The sequence below is a fragment of the Plutella xylostella genome, chromosome 21, assembly GCF_932276165.1.
Source record: "Plutella xylostella chromosome 21, ilPluXylo3.1, whole genome shotgun sequence".
Classification (NCBI taxonomy): Eukaryota; Metazoa; Arthropoda; class Insecta; order Lepidoptera; family Plutellidae; genus Plutella; species Plutella xylostella.
The window spans coordinates 2,473,453-2,489,132 of NC_064001.1; the positions used below are offsets into that span (position 1 = coordinate 2,473,453).

The 15,680-nt window shown below is 39.1% G+C and overlaps 3 protein-coding genes across 3 annotated transcripts in view; 2 read left to right on the plus strand and 1 right to left on the minus strand.

Annotated features, from left to right (window-relative positions):
- Positions 1-7,117, plus strand: part of LOC105388052 (dmX-like protein 1) — a 73,326-nt gene extending 66,209 nt beyond the window's left edge. The window contains exons 57-66 of the mRNA XM_048628727.1: positions 91-174; positions 746-806; positions 1,212-1,306; positions 1,838-1,972; positions 2,179-2,248; positions 2,329-2,403; positions 3,280-3,497; positions 3,778-3,883; positions 4,296-4,404; positions 4,739-7,117. Of these exons, the coding sequence (XP_048484684.1) occupies positions 91-174; positions 746-806; positions 1,212-1,306; positions 1,838-1,972; positions 2,179-2,248; positions 2,329-2,403; positions 3,280-3,497; positions 3,778-3,883; positions 4,296-4,393 (942 nt within the window). The 3' untranslated portion in view covers positions 4,394-4,404; positions 4,739-7,117. The remainder of the gene's footprint in view (positions 1-90; positions 175-745; positions 807-1,211; positions 1,307-1,837; positions 1,973-2,178; positions 2,249-2,328; positions 2,404-3,279; positions 3,498-3,777; positions 3,884-4,295; positions 4,405-4,738) is intronic.
- A 137-nt stretch (positions 7,118-7,254) lies between these two features.
- Positions 7,255-11,990, minus strand: LOC119693204 (isoleucine--tRNA ligase, cytoplasmic). The gene is made up of 4 exons (XM_038115991.2): positions 11,788-11,990; positions 11,527-11,632; positions 10,941-11,142; positions 7,255-10,730 (listed from the first exon to the last, which is right to left on the minus strand). Exons 1-4 carry the CDS (start codon positions 11,913-11,915, stop codon positions 7,525-7,527), a joined length of 3,642 nt encoding a protein of 1,213 aa, XP_037971919.2. The 5' UTR covers positions 11,916-11,990; the 3' UTR covers positions 7,255-7,524.
- A 1,084-nt stretch (positions 11,991-13,074) lies between these two features.
- LOC119693235 (COMM domain-containing protein 10) lies at positions 13,075-13,991 on the plus strand. Its single transcript, XM_038116087.2, has 2 exons — positions 13,075-13,273; positions 13,382-13,991. The coding sequence occupies exons 1-2, from the start codon at positions 13,242-13,244 to the stop codon at positions 13,932-13,934; spliced, it is 585 nt and encodes a 194-aa protein (XP_037972015.2). The 5' UTR covers positions 13,075-13,241; the 3' UTR covers positions 13,935-13,991.
- Positions 13,992-15,680: the final 1,689 nt, after the last annotated feature.

Sequence of the window (15,680 nt, forward strand, 5' to 3'; positions counted from 1 at the left end):
GGAGTCTCTGAACAGCCAGCGACCAAAGAGGTTTTATTTCAAGTTGGGTGCAATGAGTTTGGTGACTGGACGTTGTGTGTTGTCCGTCAGGTGAAGGGTCTACAGTTCCCGGGCTGCACGGACGCCAAGTACTGTCGGCTGGTGCTGCACCGCTCCAAGCTTCTCATGAAACCGGTCAGTCCGCCCCCGGCCCTCTTTTGTTTCCAACCCACCAATCACAGCCCTCTGTTTCTGTTTGCTCGATGTTTAAATTCGTATTTCGTATGTCCTTTTTTTTCTGCGAGGCGTCTCGCTCACACGTGACGGTTTATTTATGTTTTTCATCGCTAGATGTCCGTTTTAAGTTTTTTAATAGGTGTTTCATCGTTCGATGGATGTCTTTTCGTTGTTTATTTACCTTTGATTTAATCACGAATTCATTGTTTGTATTTTTAGATGTTTATCTTATTTTTGGTTTCTCATTTGTAGGTTTTGTTTCTCTCGGACGTTTCATTGATGATTTTATTTATTTTGGTGCTGTTGTTGACGCTATTATGTATGTGAATGTCGGGGCTTGCACGAATGTTTGCATGAACTGTATAAGTCATTTAGTTATAAGTTTCCATGTTTTAACTCCCATTAACGTTTTTGTGACTGACATTATTTTGGTAGATAAACCCTTACCACCACACTTCGATTTCTATGAGCACCTCACTAAAATTGTGTATCTATTTTATGGCAGATTTTAATTCAGTTGTATGTGTAGGTGCTGAAACACAAAATCGACAATATTAAACGGATGGCGGCGCATCCTACTCTACCATTGTGTAAGTTTTATTATAATAAGTACTTATCCTTTATTGTATTCCTAATAAAGTCTATCTTGATGCTTTTGTTATGTAAATATTGAATTAAACCTATGTAAACCGCAACTAAATGACCCTTGGACTATTAGCGCTCTTGCTACCCCTTTCCCCTTGGTTCCCCCCACATCAGTAGCTTTTTCGTCTTGGTTAACGGAAACCTGACTCTCAGAGTAACAATGCAGCTAGAGAGACAGGATTATCTGCCTGCTATGTTTAAAAAAATACTCTATAAAAAAAAATGTAACGACAGTTAGACGTGGTATTTGATATCTATAAGAAAAGCATCTGCATGAGGTACTTAACTTTATTTACCTTATCGTCTATAACTATGTAATGCCTACTGTCATTATATAATTCCCTCTTCAGACCTGACGGGCGGCGCCGACGGTTCAGTCCAGCTGTGGGAGTGGGGCCACCCGTCCTGTGTGTGGTCCCCACGAGCACCCGGCGCTTACGGCAAGGTACGTATGCATGAGGACAGGATGTAGAGGTAGCTTTATTAGTACCCTCAGACCTGTCAGGAGGCGCAGACGGTTCAGTCCAGCTGTGGGAGTGGGGACACCCATCCTGTGTGTGGTCGCCGCGAGCACCCGGCGCTTACGGCAAGGTAAGGTTAAGCCTCAGTCATCGTCAACAAGAAAATTACCTTATTTTATGCAGGTCCGTAAAACGAACAGAACGTTTTGGCTTAATGGTTCTGTAATATTTAACTGTTTTATTTAAAATATTCTTTCACAGACAGGGACAAAACAGTTCAACAGCTAACACGTTTTGTAACATTTCTATCATTATCAATAAGGGGGCAATATTTTAAATGCATTATTTACTGCTCGTGCCAACCAAAAGCAGAGTTCATGTTAACTAGCTTTGGTGTACCGGCGTGACCCCTGGTTTTTGTTGGCAAGGTGCACAGTTAATTCGCACGAGTAGTACCTACAACACAAGCATCCTTTGTCAAATATCAACTCATACAAAACATTCGTTCCCCCCAGGTGACCCGGGTCCGGTTCTCGGACTACGGCAACAAGTTCTGCGTGGCCGACGCGGACGGCAACCTGGCGCTGTGGCAGCTGCAGCCGCCGGGCCCGCAGCCCCCACAGACTACTGTGAAACCGAGGCCATACTTCGTAAGTAGGAAGTGGTACCAGCTGGTGCCGGTAGATGGCGCTAAAATGTGTTTAATGTTGGTGGAGTAGGAAGTAGTACGGTGAAGTGGTGATAGATGGCGGAAAAAGAGAGTAGCGCTCTCCTACAATGAGTGCTCGAGGCCTATAGGGATAGGGATAGCAAGATACGACTAATATTTAATAATATTATTTTTATTCCATTCCAGACTCACCAATGCCATAGTAAAGGAATCAGCGATTTCGTCTTCCTCGGATCGTGCAGTTTAATTGCTACTGGTGAGGACTTTCATAAAAATAACGAGTTCAAAGCCTTCCTACAGTGATAATAAGTGCTAATGTCAATTATTTCATTTCAGCTGGCCACAGTTCTGAGAGTAAAAACGTTGCAATATGGGACACGCTGATGCCAATCAAGAAAGCTTTAGTTTGTTGTGAGTAAATTTATGTTTTTTTTATTTATTTATCAAATAAATGTATCCTGACAAGATGTAGAGCCGATTGAGAGGGGCCCCAACTTAGTATGTGTTTCACTAATACGTAACCAAGGAGACAAGGAAGGCATATTGATATATGACAAAGCCCACCTACCATTGACATATATATTACTGCGTAAGGACAGGCCAAACCACTCAAGAAAATGGCACCCGCGCGTTAGCCCTAAAATATACATTTTAGGGCCAACGGTCCTCAATCGACAGTTGTCTGTGACGGAGAGATAGTCTTTGTTTCTTGTGATAAATATGCCTATTTTTGTTGTGAGAGGCTACAAAAACTATGATACGAAGGTCAAAAAGGAATATGGAATATCGTATCATCCTTAATTAATAAATAAACACATTTTAAAACGATAATTATTTTACTACCAAAGTCTACAATGGCCGCACGATGTAACCTTGTACAGACGTCATATTTTGTTGGATTTCCTCCGAGAACATTTTAGCGTGATTTTTCATTAGATTCATCAAAATATGAACGCACGTACAAGGTTGCGTCGTCAGGATAAGTAGCTGGGCTCTGAAATAGTTCCAACAAATTATGACAGATGGCAGTTATTATGTTTGAGTAAAATGTTCTGAAGGGCGTATCCTTCCTTTTGAAATCATTGCCACCTACAATCTGTTGCTGTTCTATGGTAGTACATAGGGCCTTCACAAAGGTGTCCAGTTTTCTGGACTTCAACAAATAGTTCAAATGCAAAATCTTACAAATCCGTCCAGCTGTCCTCAAGTTTTAGCGACACTAAAACGAACAGCAATATCTTCCATTGCATCACATTTTATCTAAGTATATTGCTTATTCCCCCCCAGCCTGGACCTGCCACGAAGGCGGCGCCTCCTGCGTGGCCTGGGCCGCGTCCACAGCCTCCCTAATCTCGTACGGGCGCCGCGGCGACGTGTGCGTGTGGGACGTGCGAACACGCACCGCGAGACACAAGCTGCACGCGCACCACACGGCCATCAAGTGCGTGGCGCTGTCGCCTAATGAGGACCGGTATGCTGTGGGCGCGGCGGATGGGGATATCAAGGTTAGTTGAGGATGTAGTTCGGGGAGGTGGCGGTAGATGGCGCTAAATGTTGTTAAGGTATTAATGTTAGTAGTTCGATAAAGCGGCGATAAATGGCGCTAACATTTGTTTATTTATAGTTTGCTGAAGTGGCGTCGATGGATAAACTGAACAAAATGATAAGAGAGAATTCATGCTGTTTTGATATTTTCACCTCCAAGAGGGCCAGTGTTTTCTACTGTACTTATTAGGTATATTCTAGCGTAATAATGTACTGAATACTTACGAAATACGTTCGCAGGTGTTCTCGATGGGCTCGCACCAGCTGCTCCACACGTTCGCGGGCGAGCACGCGCGCTCGTCGTTCTTCAAGCACATCGGACAGGGCGTCACGCAACTGCACATCGGTGAGTGTGATATGTGTTGTTGTGAATATGCTGAGATGAAGATTCATAGCTACACACTTCACACATATGTGTATATTTGTTATCTGGCATTGGATGATGGTTGTGTTCTTTGATCTCTGTGAACCTAAGCAGACCAGAGCTAAGCACATAGCAAACTTTACACAGATAAGGGTGCCCGTATAAGATTGACTTTTTGTAGCGCAACGCACACATCATATGTGTACTTACTTCTTACTTTTAATATCTTCATATTTTGTCTGTGTATGTTTTGTAAACTGTGTAAAAAGTCGGTCCAAAATAGTATGTTGTAAATCAGAAGAAACAGAAATCGGCCCGATTATTCCTTCAAAAACTCAGTTTTGAACACGCAAAATATTACAAAGACATAACACAATCACGGTGTATATTTCAGACAACGCGGGTCGCCTATTCTCGTGCGGCGCCGACGGCACAATGAAGGTCCGCATGCTGCCCGAGCGCGACGCGCCGCCGCCGCACCACCAGTATTGAACACCTTGTAGGTACGTAGCGTCTTCGTGTTGGCTTGTATACAGGGTTTTGCGAGACATTGTAGATTGTAGGCAAGATATTATTATGGCTGTAGACTGAACGAAAGTGTGCACGAAAGGAGCGTCAAAAGTAAAAATTCTTGTTTAGTTCTATTGTTTCACGCTAAGGAATTGTATAGGTAGACGTCTTCATCATACGTCAATGATGATACATGAATGCTGGGTAGACTTAATCTAAAGAGCGCTAAGCTCTGTTGTGGGCTCTCGGCGGACATGATGTAGTTAAAAATGTATACGATGGCTAAGTAATAACTGCATCATTATGATTATTTGTCTAATTTTACAGATGAGCCTGAGGCGGTTAGACGAGCCCCCACTATACTCCTCGCAGATGTCGTCATTGTTGTTCACACGTTACGTACCAGTATCACGTTATATTATACCTGCAGCCGCGAACCTGCTTGTGAAAACTACTCTGTGACCGCAGCTTTACCCACGCACCTCGTCCTTCCGTGTGCTGCGCGGGTAAAGCTACAAAATACTGGCCGGGTGGAAAGGAAATTATGAAAAAGATGTTGTCTATGGTTTGATCGGAATAGTTTTCAAAAACAAGTTCCCGGCTTTATAAAGCCGTTAGACTAGTCACTTTAGTAGACGATGTTGTATCTTATATTAAAAATGTATTTAAATTGTTAAAAGAATCTTTAGTTATTTCTAGTGTGAAATATTTGCTATTTTTATCATAATATTATTGTCTTAGATTAATGAGAAAGTTATTTATTTGCACTCGCTGTTAGATGTACTGACCGTAGCGTTGGCCTAATGGTGGAAGCTACGGAGGGAGAATATTATTGATGTATCAAATGTATTTTAGGCAATCAAGTGCAATAATACCTACTAATACTTATGAACCCATTATGTTTATATAATAATAATATTATAGTATATATATATATTTATATTAGGTATTTATGTATTGTATATATTTTATTTTATAGGTATAGGTTTATATATTATCTATTAGTATATTGTATAAGTATAAATTGTTGTAGGATATTATATTTAAGTAGTACATATTTAGTTTTCTTCGCTGAAATTGTCTTAAATAAGTTCTTTTTTTTTTTTGCACTCCCATACAATTTACTCCCTGTACCTCCTGTAGGTTGACTGGTAGAAAATGCTTTTAGCATTAAGTCCACCTAATTGTACATAATTACTTTTGTATATTGTGCAATGAAGAATAAATAAATAAAATAAACCCAATCACCGACGTTTGAGCCTTCACTTAGATATAATAAATGGCCCTTAATAAACCCTAGCTAGTAATGACTGCATATAAGCATACATATATAAATATGTCTAACTTGTTAAAGCATAATAATTGATAGTTTATCTAATACGAAACGTTTCCAGTCGTGTAAATCTTTGTTGGCTTACTTGTAACATGTTTACTAAAAATATATGAAGCGCTGCAAATATTCTAGTAGCGCTAAATATGTACCTAACTAACATTTAACTTATCTACTTACTATGTGTACCTATCTTATTCCAAAACGTTTTATCTGTTTAGGCTTAAGTACATTCTTCTCTGGAACTTTTCGATTCACCCTTTTCATTCATATCTCGAGCTATATAATTTTATAACACAAAATGAAGGCAATAAATTATTTATTAAATGGATATCATTTGCAAACAGTATTAAAAGCGGTGTGGCGATTGAGATTTTTCGTTCACAATAATACGATGTAAAGTAGTCAATTGTTTAAACAAATATTTTGTGAGATTGTGATATACCTATGTAGGAAATAAATCTCGGGGAATTTGGCATTTTATTCCATACTCTGTCCCGATTGTTTGAATAAGTTTGTTGTTTAGACAATGTTCTTATTAATTCCATTTTCTCCTTTGTTCTGTTTGCTTTTGCGAAAAAAATCTCTTTTTAGTAGTTTGTGCAACAAGTCACCATCAACTTCATCATGCTTCAATAAGAGCACTTTCACTAAAATGTACTAACAATAATATAATCACGCAATTATATAGCATGAATGAATGCCACTGCTAACTTGTCGATGTAATTAGTAAAGTTGTAGCGAGCAGGTGCTTCAATAAGACAGATGGAAGTGTTAAAAGACGTTATAGATTCTGTATTGTATTGGTTGACTATTTGTTATGTTTCTTTAGGTTAATGTTGTAAAAATATCACCAAAGTTACTTGAGTAAAACATGAATTGTATAATTTCGATTGTATGTAACATAGAAATGAGTTACCAGACGGATAATGGAATATTTTATATACTTTTACCATCGTTTGTGTAAATGTAAATGCCATGAAATAAATGTTTATTTGAAAGCCATCAAATCAAAGGACCTTTTTTGTCTTGTTAGATTCGTTTATACATATTTGCTTTTTAACTCAATCGCGTTTTACTTGTTTGTATGGTGATAGCTGTGATGCGTACTTTTAAGTAGTTAATTGTTTACAGCGGGATCATATCCTAGATATGATGAGCACAATGTGTCATGTGTGGCGTAGGATTGATTTTAAATACTGAAATCATAAGTTTATTATTTAAAATATCATGAATTACATTTTATTCCCTACTTTACAGTCACACACCGCACTATGTTATTATTATTATTTAATTGGACAAAGTTCTTATTAATGCTTATTTTGTTGTATTTATAAAGGAAACTTTTGAATTAAAGGTTCATGCGAAAACGTTTATTTTTTGTTTGTTTTCTTTTACAATAAGTCTGAAAATTACTGATAGACTCATGCTGTCTCGTTCCAATTCTAGTAATCTCTACCGTAAAAAATATCAATAGGATAGGAGCGCGCAATATAAAAATATAGTCATCATGGCAGTTTTCAACATTTATTGTAATAAGTTATGTTGCACACACACAGTAAATTCAAAAATACTGTAGTAGGGAGGGCATGTTCGGGGATTATAAAAAGAGTTACTACTGTACAATAAATTATTAATTACTTAGCACCTACAAAGAAATATAAAACAAGATTAAAAAGTTAAAGTCGGCTTGGCCACACCACAACAAATGCAACAATACAACAAACATTTCATTCTTTGTAAGAATAGCGAACAGAATCTAAGGTGTTGTTTGTACCAGTCTTTACTTTTTCAACAGTTTCTTATCAATGTCTTTCTCGTTCATACCTAAGCAATCAGCTAGTAATTTAACGGCTTGGTCAACTGTTAACGATTTCTTCCCAATCGGATTCTCTAAGAAGAGTGTGGCGGACTTAGCGCCATTAGCGATGTTCACAAATTTGCAGAATGGAGTCGAGGCGGACTCAGGATCTTTAGGTTTCGTCTGAGCCACTACAATGGTCTTCGCATTGAGATCGCTTACGCTTTTCACTTCAGCGCCATTGCACCAGACAGAGTATTTCATTCCGTAAATACCGAACAGGTTTTCAATTTCTTTGTGAAGCCTATCTAACGTTATAAACTTACCGGTGTTGTCTTTCAAGAGGATACTAGCTTTTGTAGTAGTCACGCCATACCTGGGCGTTAGTCCTTGCAGGACTATGTTGGCCCACGCGTTTGACGGCAACTCGACTTCCTTCCTCCAAGTGATCACTATTTTCAGCTGCGATCCCTTCAATTCCTGCGTCTCCTCGATGACAACGGCTTTGGAAGGCGTCAGCTGATCGCCAGGGATCATGGGCGCTTTGACGGTGGACTCTATAAACTCGCGGTGAGACTGGATGATGCGGCCGATGTCGCTGGTCTTGGCCACGGAGTAGTACACGTTCACCTCATCTGTGGGCACCAGGTGGGCCTTCTTGCGGAGCTTCTGCACCCTGTTGATGATCTCCCTGGCGAAGCCCTCGTCCAGCATGTCCTGGTCTGGAGACACGTTCAGTAGAACTAAGACATCGTTGTCGCTGTGCGCTTCGTACTGGTCTGTACCCTGCGCTTGGAAGATGATCCTTACTTCTGACACGTCAATCTTTTGACCCACCAGTTCGACAAATCCATCAGCTATCAGCTTCTCGCACTGCGCGTTGTTCAGGTCCTTCAGTCCTTGCGTCACAGCCTTGAAGTCTCCCTTCAGTCGCGCGCCTAAAATCTTATGATCCGGCTCAGCTCTCAAAGTAATCCCGTACTTCTCCTTATCACTCGTCAGCTGTAGTTTCCTTACGTTCATTTCTTCCAAAACATACTTTTCTAATGACGATACGTCGTCTAAATACGTCTGGTCTCGGTGGATGATGATCATCTCGGGTAGGGGGTACTTGATGGGGATGGTCTTGCGGTCGCGCAGCACGCGGCCCAGCTCGATGACGGCCTGCATGCGCTGCACGGCTCGCTCTATCCCCGTGTCCACCAGTTCCAACTTCGGCTCCGGAGTCATGTTGAAGTGCACACTTTCTAGAGACTTCCCCGGTAGTAACTGCCGCAGGGTCTTGTACATCAGCTCAGTTAAGAACGGTGTGAATGGTGCCATAACCCGCGCCATGTCGAAGAGAACTCCGAACAGCGTGTCTAATGCAACCTGGCAGTCTTTCACACCATTCTCACCCTTCAACCTCTTCCGGTTCATTCTGACATACCAGTTGGTGAGGTGGTCAATGAATTTAGTGAGTCTAGGTACGACAGTGTAGAGCCGGTATGCGGCCATCTCCTTCTTCACAAATTGAATCAGAGATTGCGTGAAGGATGTTATCCACCTGTCCATCACATTCTCCCGAACTGCTTTTTCGTTGAATCTGTAGTCCACCTTATCCTCTTGCACGGTTCTCTCCACGTTTTGCATCAGGAACCTGAACGCGTTGTACCACGGGAGGAATACATCCTTAATGATGTCCCTCACTCCTTCCTCCTTGAACCTCAGGTTCTCGGCTCTGACGACCGGCGAGTTAACTAAGTACAGCCTCAAGGCATCAGCCCCGTACTTGTGAACCACTTCTAGAGGATCTGGGTAGTTCTTCTTCCTCTTGGACATTTTCTGCCCATCCGACGCCAGCACCAAGCCGTTTGCTATCAAGTTCTTGAAGGGCGGTTTGTTGAACAAAGCTGTTGATATCACAATGAGCGTGTAGAACCAGCCTCTAGTCTGATCAATGCCCTCAGCAATGAAATCAGCTGGGAATTTCTCTTCAAACTCCTTCTTGTTTTCGAAGGGGTAGTGGCACTGTGCGTAGGGCATGGATCCTGACTCGAACCAGCAGTCAAACACTTCAGACACCCTCTTTAGTGGAGGTTGTCCAGGCCTTGAGGAGGGAATCTCGAGGTGGTCAATGCTTTCTCTGTGCAAATCGGTCACTTTGGTGCCAGTCAATGCCTCTAGTTCTGCAATGCTGCCGATACACACCACTTCTTGTTTGTCGCTGGACATCCACAGCGGGATGGGAGTGCCCCAGTACCGGTTCCTACTGACGGCCCAGTCGCGCGCCTCCTTCAGCCAGTTGCCAAACCTCTTGTCTTTGACGAAGTCAGGGACCCAGTAAGTTTCCCCACTGGACTTCAGTAGATCCTGGCTCATTTGTTCCACTCGGATGAACCATGACGGCACCGCTTTGTATATCAGGGGTGTTTCTGATCGCCAGCAGAATGGGTAGCTATGTTTAATCTGCCCACTCTGGATCAGTCTGTTTCTTGACTTTAGGAGTGCAATGATGTTCTTGTCAGCATCTTTGACGTGTTGTCCGAGGAAGTCTTTAACAGGCTCCATAAACCTGCCACTGGCATCCACAGGGCAGATGATATCCTGATCCCTGGTCACCACTCCAGCGGCCACACAGACTCGGTAATCATCTTCACCAAAGTATGGGGCTTGGTGGACAATACCCGTACCAGAGTCGTCAGTGACATACCCATCATTCAGTACTTGGTAGGCGTTTGGACACTTTCCAACAAAGTAGTCAAACAGAGGCTCATATTTCACTCCTTTCAGCTTCGACCCAGGGAATTTCTCTAAGATTTCAAAGTCCTCAACATTCTTGAATATGACTGGCAACCTTGACTCTTGTAGGACATAGCAAGTGCCTGTGGATTTCTCTTTAATCTTCAGGTAAACTAGGTTAGGGTTGACACAAAGTGCCAAGTTACTCGGCAGTGTCCACGGGGTAGTGGTCCAGGCGAGAAGAGAATATCCTTCTTTGGTGGGGAATGAGACAACTACGGCCGGGTCGACAACGTCTTTGTAATTCTGTCCGGACTCGAAGTTGGAGAGAGGTGTGGAGCAGGCGGTGGAGTATGGCATGACCTTGACCCCCTGGTACACTAGACCCTTGTTGTAGATCTCCTTGAACACCCACCAGATGGACTCCATGAACCACGGGTACAGCGTCTTGTAGTCATTCTTGAAGTCTGAAAGTTATATGAGTTTTTTTAGTTTTTTGATTTTAAATAAATAGATTTAAGGGCAGTGATTAGATGGTGTAGTTAATTTTGTGCTATTTTGTGTATTTCATAGGATAAAAACCATATAAACATATTTATGGATGGATTTAAAGTAAATTACTAAAGATAAGTATTATGGCTTATCTTGAGTAATTTACTTTAAATTGATTTCCTTACCTATCCATCTGCCCATTCTTGTAATAATCCTTTCCCAGTCATTAGAGTATCTCATGACAATTTTGCGACACTCTGCATTGTACTTGTCAATGCCCATTTTGGCGACATCATCGGGGCCCTTGATTCCTAACAGCTTGTCTATTTCAAACTCCACCGGTAGGCCGTGGGTGTCCCATCCAAAGCGACGCTCCACATGGTAGCCCTAAAAACATGAGAAAAGAGATGTTTTTATTCACATATTAATTCATTGTATGCTGCAAAATCAGACAAAATATCCTTAGTCAGCTAGTGTAAGACTACATCTATTTCCAGGCTATTTCCCAATAACAATACCAAATATTACTGACTGTGGACAACTACTGCTTGCACAACAATCAAATCAAAAGAAGGGGTGCAGAAGTAAATTAAGTAAGGTAATTGATGTATATTCAGTATTATTCATGAAAAGTGACTTAATCAGTAACTTAACTATTGTTTATAAATCGCCATATGGAACATTAGTTACAGAATAGATAACCTATGAACAGATAAATATGAAGTAAGGTTTACCTCAATATTTATTGATAAAGTAGTAAGAGGAAGTTACCTGCTGATGAGCGTAGCGCGTGACGACGTCTTTGATGGTGCCGGCGAGAATATGACCGTAATGCGGCAGCCCGGTGGCGAATGGTGGACCATCGTAAAACGAATACCTGTAGATGATACAGGATGTTTAATTAAAAGTAACTGATTTCTGATTGTAGCAGGTAACCAATTTTATTATTTACTCTTATGAGCCTTCATAAAGTCAATAATACACTATGTAATTCAAGGAATCCCAGATATATAACCTGTGAAATGAACTTACCGAGGTTTACCTTTCGATTGCTTCAGCGACGACTGAAAGGCATCGATATCTTGCCAGAACTTTAGTATATTTTCTTCTTCCTTAGGGAAGTCAATGTTTTCTGGCACTCTATCCACTTTAAACGACATGATGAAATAGTTTCTGTCCAAGAGATTTAAAATTTCGTCCACGCCATCACACAATATAGGAAGAACTGTCAGTCAACTTGTCAAGAAAAGAGACGAAGTGTCAAAAATTTATCTGTCTTTGGTCTGACAGCTGCAGTTAAACAGTCTAGCCAACCTAAGAAATATTTTTTTTAAAGTAAAGTGCAAATCCCGGATTTTCCGGGATATTGTATGGGATTTTATTAAAATATTTATTTTGTTATGGCTTCAGAGTTCCTTTTAAAGGTTTTCTTCGTATTAAGACTTCTTTGAACGGAGATTTATGGATTGATCGGCCCCCCAATTATTGAAAATCGGGTTTGTGCGGGCGCCCTTACCAACATGTTGTTCTGTGTTACCAACTCTGTGTTCTATTTACAAAATGTCAGTGTCATAGACTAAATAGAGATAATAGGGATGGGACCAAAAGACCTTCCGTTCGATTATTTCAATCGTTTTTACTATATATTATTAATCGATATACTTCATGTTTACGCACATTATTTGGATCTGCTGCGGCTACGCGGGTTCATTATCGACGTAGACAAACGTCAGTATATCGCGATTCGCCATAAATACGGTGGCGTGATTACGCTGAGTTGCAGAAAGGGACTTTAAGCTAATGTCGACCTAAAATGTATAGCTGCCTTGCTTAGACAGTATACGTATAGAAAGAGACGGGCATAGATTTAATGACGACATTAAAGGCTAATGTTCCTTTCTGCAACTCAGCGTTAGTTGAACGCACATTAAACGAGTTTATAACGAATCCGCGAAGCAGTCGCTGTGATATTAGTTAGTATTGATAGTTAGTGATAAGAGCACGGTAAGTGAGTCCATCCAGCAGAGAATCTTAGGACACAACGTTAGATCAATAGTGAATTAAAATTATACAGAGTTCACTAAAATAGTTACCTACCTCCCTGAAGTTTTCTACTAGTGGCTTTCTAGAAAACTGACCTTTTTTAATAAAGTTACATAGCTGTTTTGGTATCTTTGGCCTATTTACTAACAATAAGACAAGTTTTAATATTTTACTTACCTACAAGAGAAGTATTCGATGAAGTACTTATTTTTTTTCACCAAAATATTAATCGATTTACTACCTATATATTGTATTTTATTTTCACATCACTATCACTACTTGAACACTTATGTAAATAAAATAATAATAATTTAATTATTTCATGAATTTCATGTAAAAACCTCTAAAAGGGCTACCAAACTTTACTTTATATGAGTTCTTTATATTCGATCAACTAGGTACATTACAAGATACAACGAATAAGTTCATCAGTAAATTCAGCTATGAGTTGCCACTGGATGAAATCATCACCAAGGTAATGAAAAAGTTTTACTTATTAGAATTTAGCACAAGTTTTACTTGTGTGTGTACTAAGTATATTAGGAAGTTACGTATAGTATTACTTTGAATGTTTAATTTTCAGTTTGGTGCAAGGGATCTCTGCAATCAATCAGCTCCAAGAATCCAAATTTGAAAAGTTTCTCATGAGAATAGTTGCTAAAATAAAGCAACAAGATACAGAAATATTTACTGAAGAAGAGAGAAACAAACTTGAAAAAATATTTGACATATCTGAGGAGAAATTAATCCTTGCAATTAAAACTATAGTTTACCTTTTCAAAAGGATGTTGAAGTATATTTTCATGCCGGCTAATTTGAAAAGTGATTTGAAAGAAATTGGGCTAAGTGATGACAAATCAGACACTTTCATTAAAGTTTGGTCGAATGAAACAAGAAGCACATTAGATGAACTCGGTTCAGAAAATATTGATAAGCAAGATGACAGTTTACAATTTTCATCCAAAATCAATGCTGAGTTAAGTTCAGATATAAGCAAAAAGAGTAAGGTACCGAAGGCGTACCTGAAATTTTCTGACCAAAACAAAGAAATTGAAATGGAGCTAACACATTCAGAGCTCTATTCCATGTTCCTTCAGTTTGAATCAATTCAACATGAATTAGATAATCTTATGTAAACCTTTTACTTAACATAAACTTTATCATAATAAAACATTATTTTATATTTAAGTATATTGGGAGATTTTTACATTCATATTTGACCTGAAATACACAAATCTGTGCCCCCATGCAATGAATGTGGAATGCCCTAGAAACTGGCTGAGTAACTGATGCTTTCTGACTACATTCCAATAAGATTAGGCAAACTTTGTCACACATACCTACCTACCTACAAACAAACCCAACACATCTTACCTACATCTTGTAATGTGTAAGTATTTTCATGGTAGGTAAGTATGGTAACTAGATTATGCTAAGTATCCACAATGGATTACTCATATTCATTCCCTATCCCCAACCTTCAGGGTAAAAGAGGCGCCCATACAGAGTAAAAGTGAAGCCAGGGATAAAGCCATTCACTGTCGGTATGCATGAGGACGACGAAGGTTTTAGTCCAAATATAAAGTTTTGAAATCAAAGAGACAGAGTGCGATTTTGCATAGACTTTTAAAAGTCTTATGTGTAGATACTAGATAACTATCTACCGAGAAGCCGAGCCGCAAACGTGAACTGTGGTTCGCAAAAATACCCGCAAACTCGAAACTCGTGAGTCCAGTACTCAGAATAAGGAGTTTGAAAATCTTTATAACTTTTGTAATGGTTCTTTCTTCTTTCCTTTCCATAAGTTTATTTTAATAGTAATAGTAATATATTTATTGCAACTATGTAAGTTTTACATTGGTCTTAAGATTATGTACACATGGTCCTTAACATAGTACCCTGTAGGGCATAGCAAGTTTAATTCTTATATCTAGGTAATAATATTCTAAGTAATACAAAGTAACAAATTTTAAGGTATTTGCTTACATAATAAAGATATAAAATCTACATTAAATTTTAACATTTATAATATTATAATCTTTAACATAAAAGTAGGAACTTAATTATTATTATTATTGTAGGTACTAATGACAGAATTATTGAAATATTTTGTTCATAATTAATAAAGATATAGGTATTTATAGTTAGTTATTTCAGTTTTGAAGTAGGTATTCATTTACTGAGTAATAGCATTTCTTTGTTAGTAAAGTTTTTAATTTGGAAATGAATTTACTATATTTTAATTCAGATTTAATGAAGGTTGGAAGTTTATTATAGATTTTTATGCATTTAAAATATGGGCTATTGTTAAAAATTTGCATATTTGATTGTGGCACTGACAGTTGATTTTTGTTCCTAGTGTTAATTTTATGGACTTCGTTTACCTGTTTAAATAACTGCATATTGTTCTTTACAAACTTGGCTATTTCGAAGATATATAATGAGGGTAGTGAAAGTATTTTATGTTTGATGAAAAATGGTTTACAGCTAGTTGTGTTTTGGAGATTTGCTATGATCCTGATACATCTTTTTTGTAGAACAAATAGGTCATGTACGTCTACACTATCACCCCATAGAATGACTCCATAACTTAACCATGCATTTGCATATGCATAGTATGCTGTGAGAGCAGTGTTTATGTTGGTGTTGACTTTTAGTACACCTAAAGAATAGATGAATTGGGACAATTTGCTTTTAATTATTTGTACGTGACATTTCCAGTTTAAATGAGTATCTAAATGTATGCCTAGTAACTTAAATGTGTTGACTTTCTCTATATTAGTTAGTTGCAGATCTATAGGAGCTTTTTGGTATGGCCTAAATTGGATCATTTTTGTTTTTAGGATGTTAATTTCCAGGTTGTGACAGTCTAGCCAATTTTT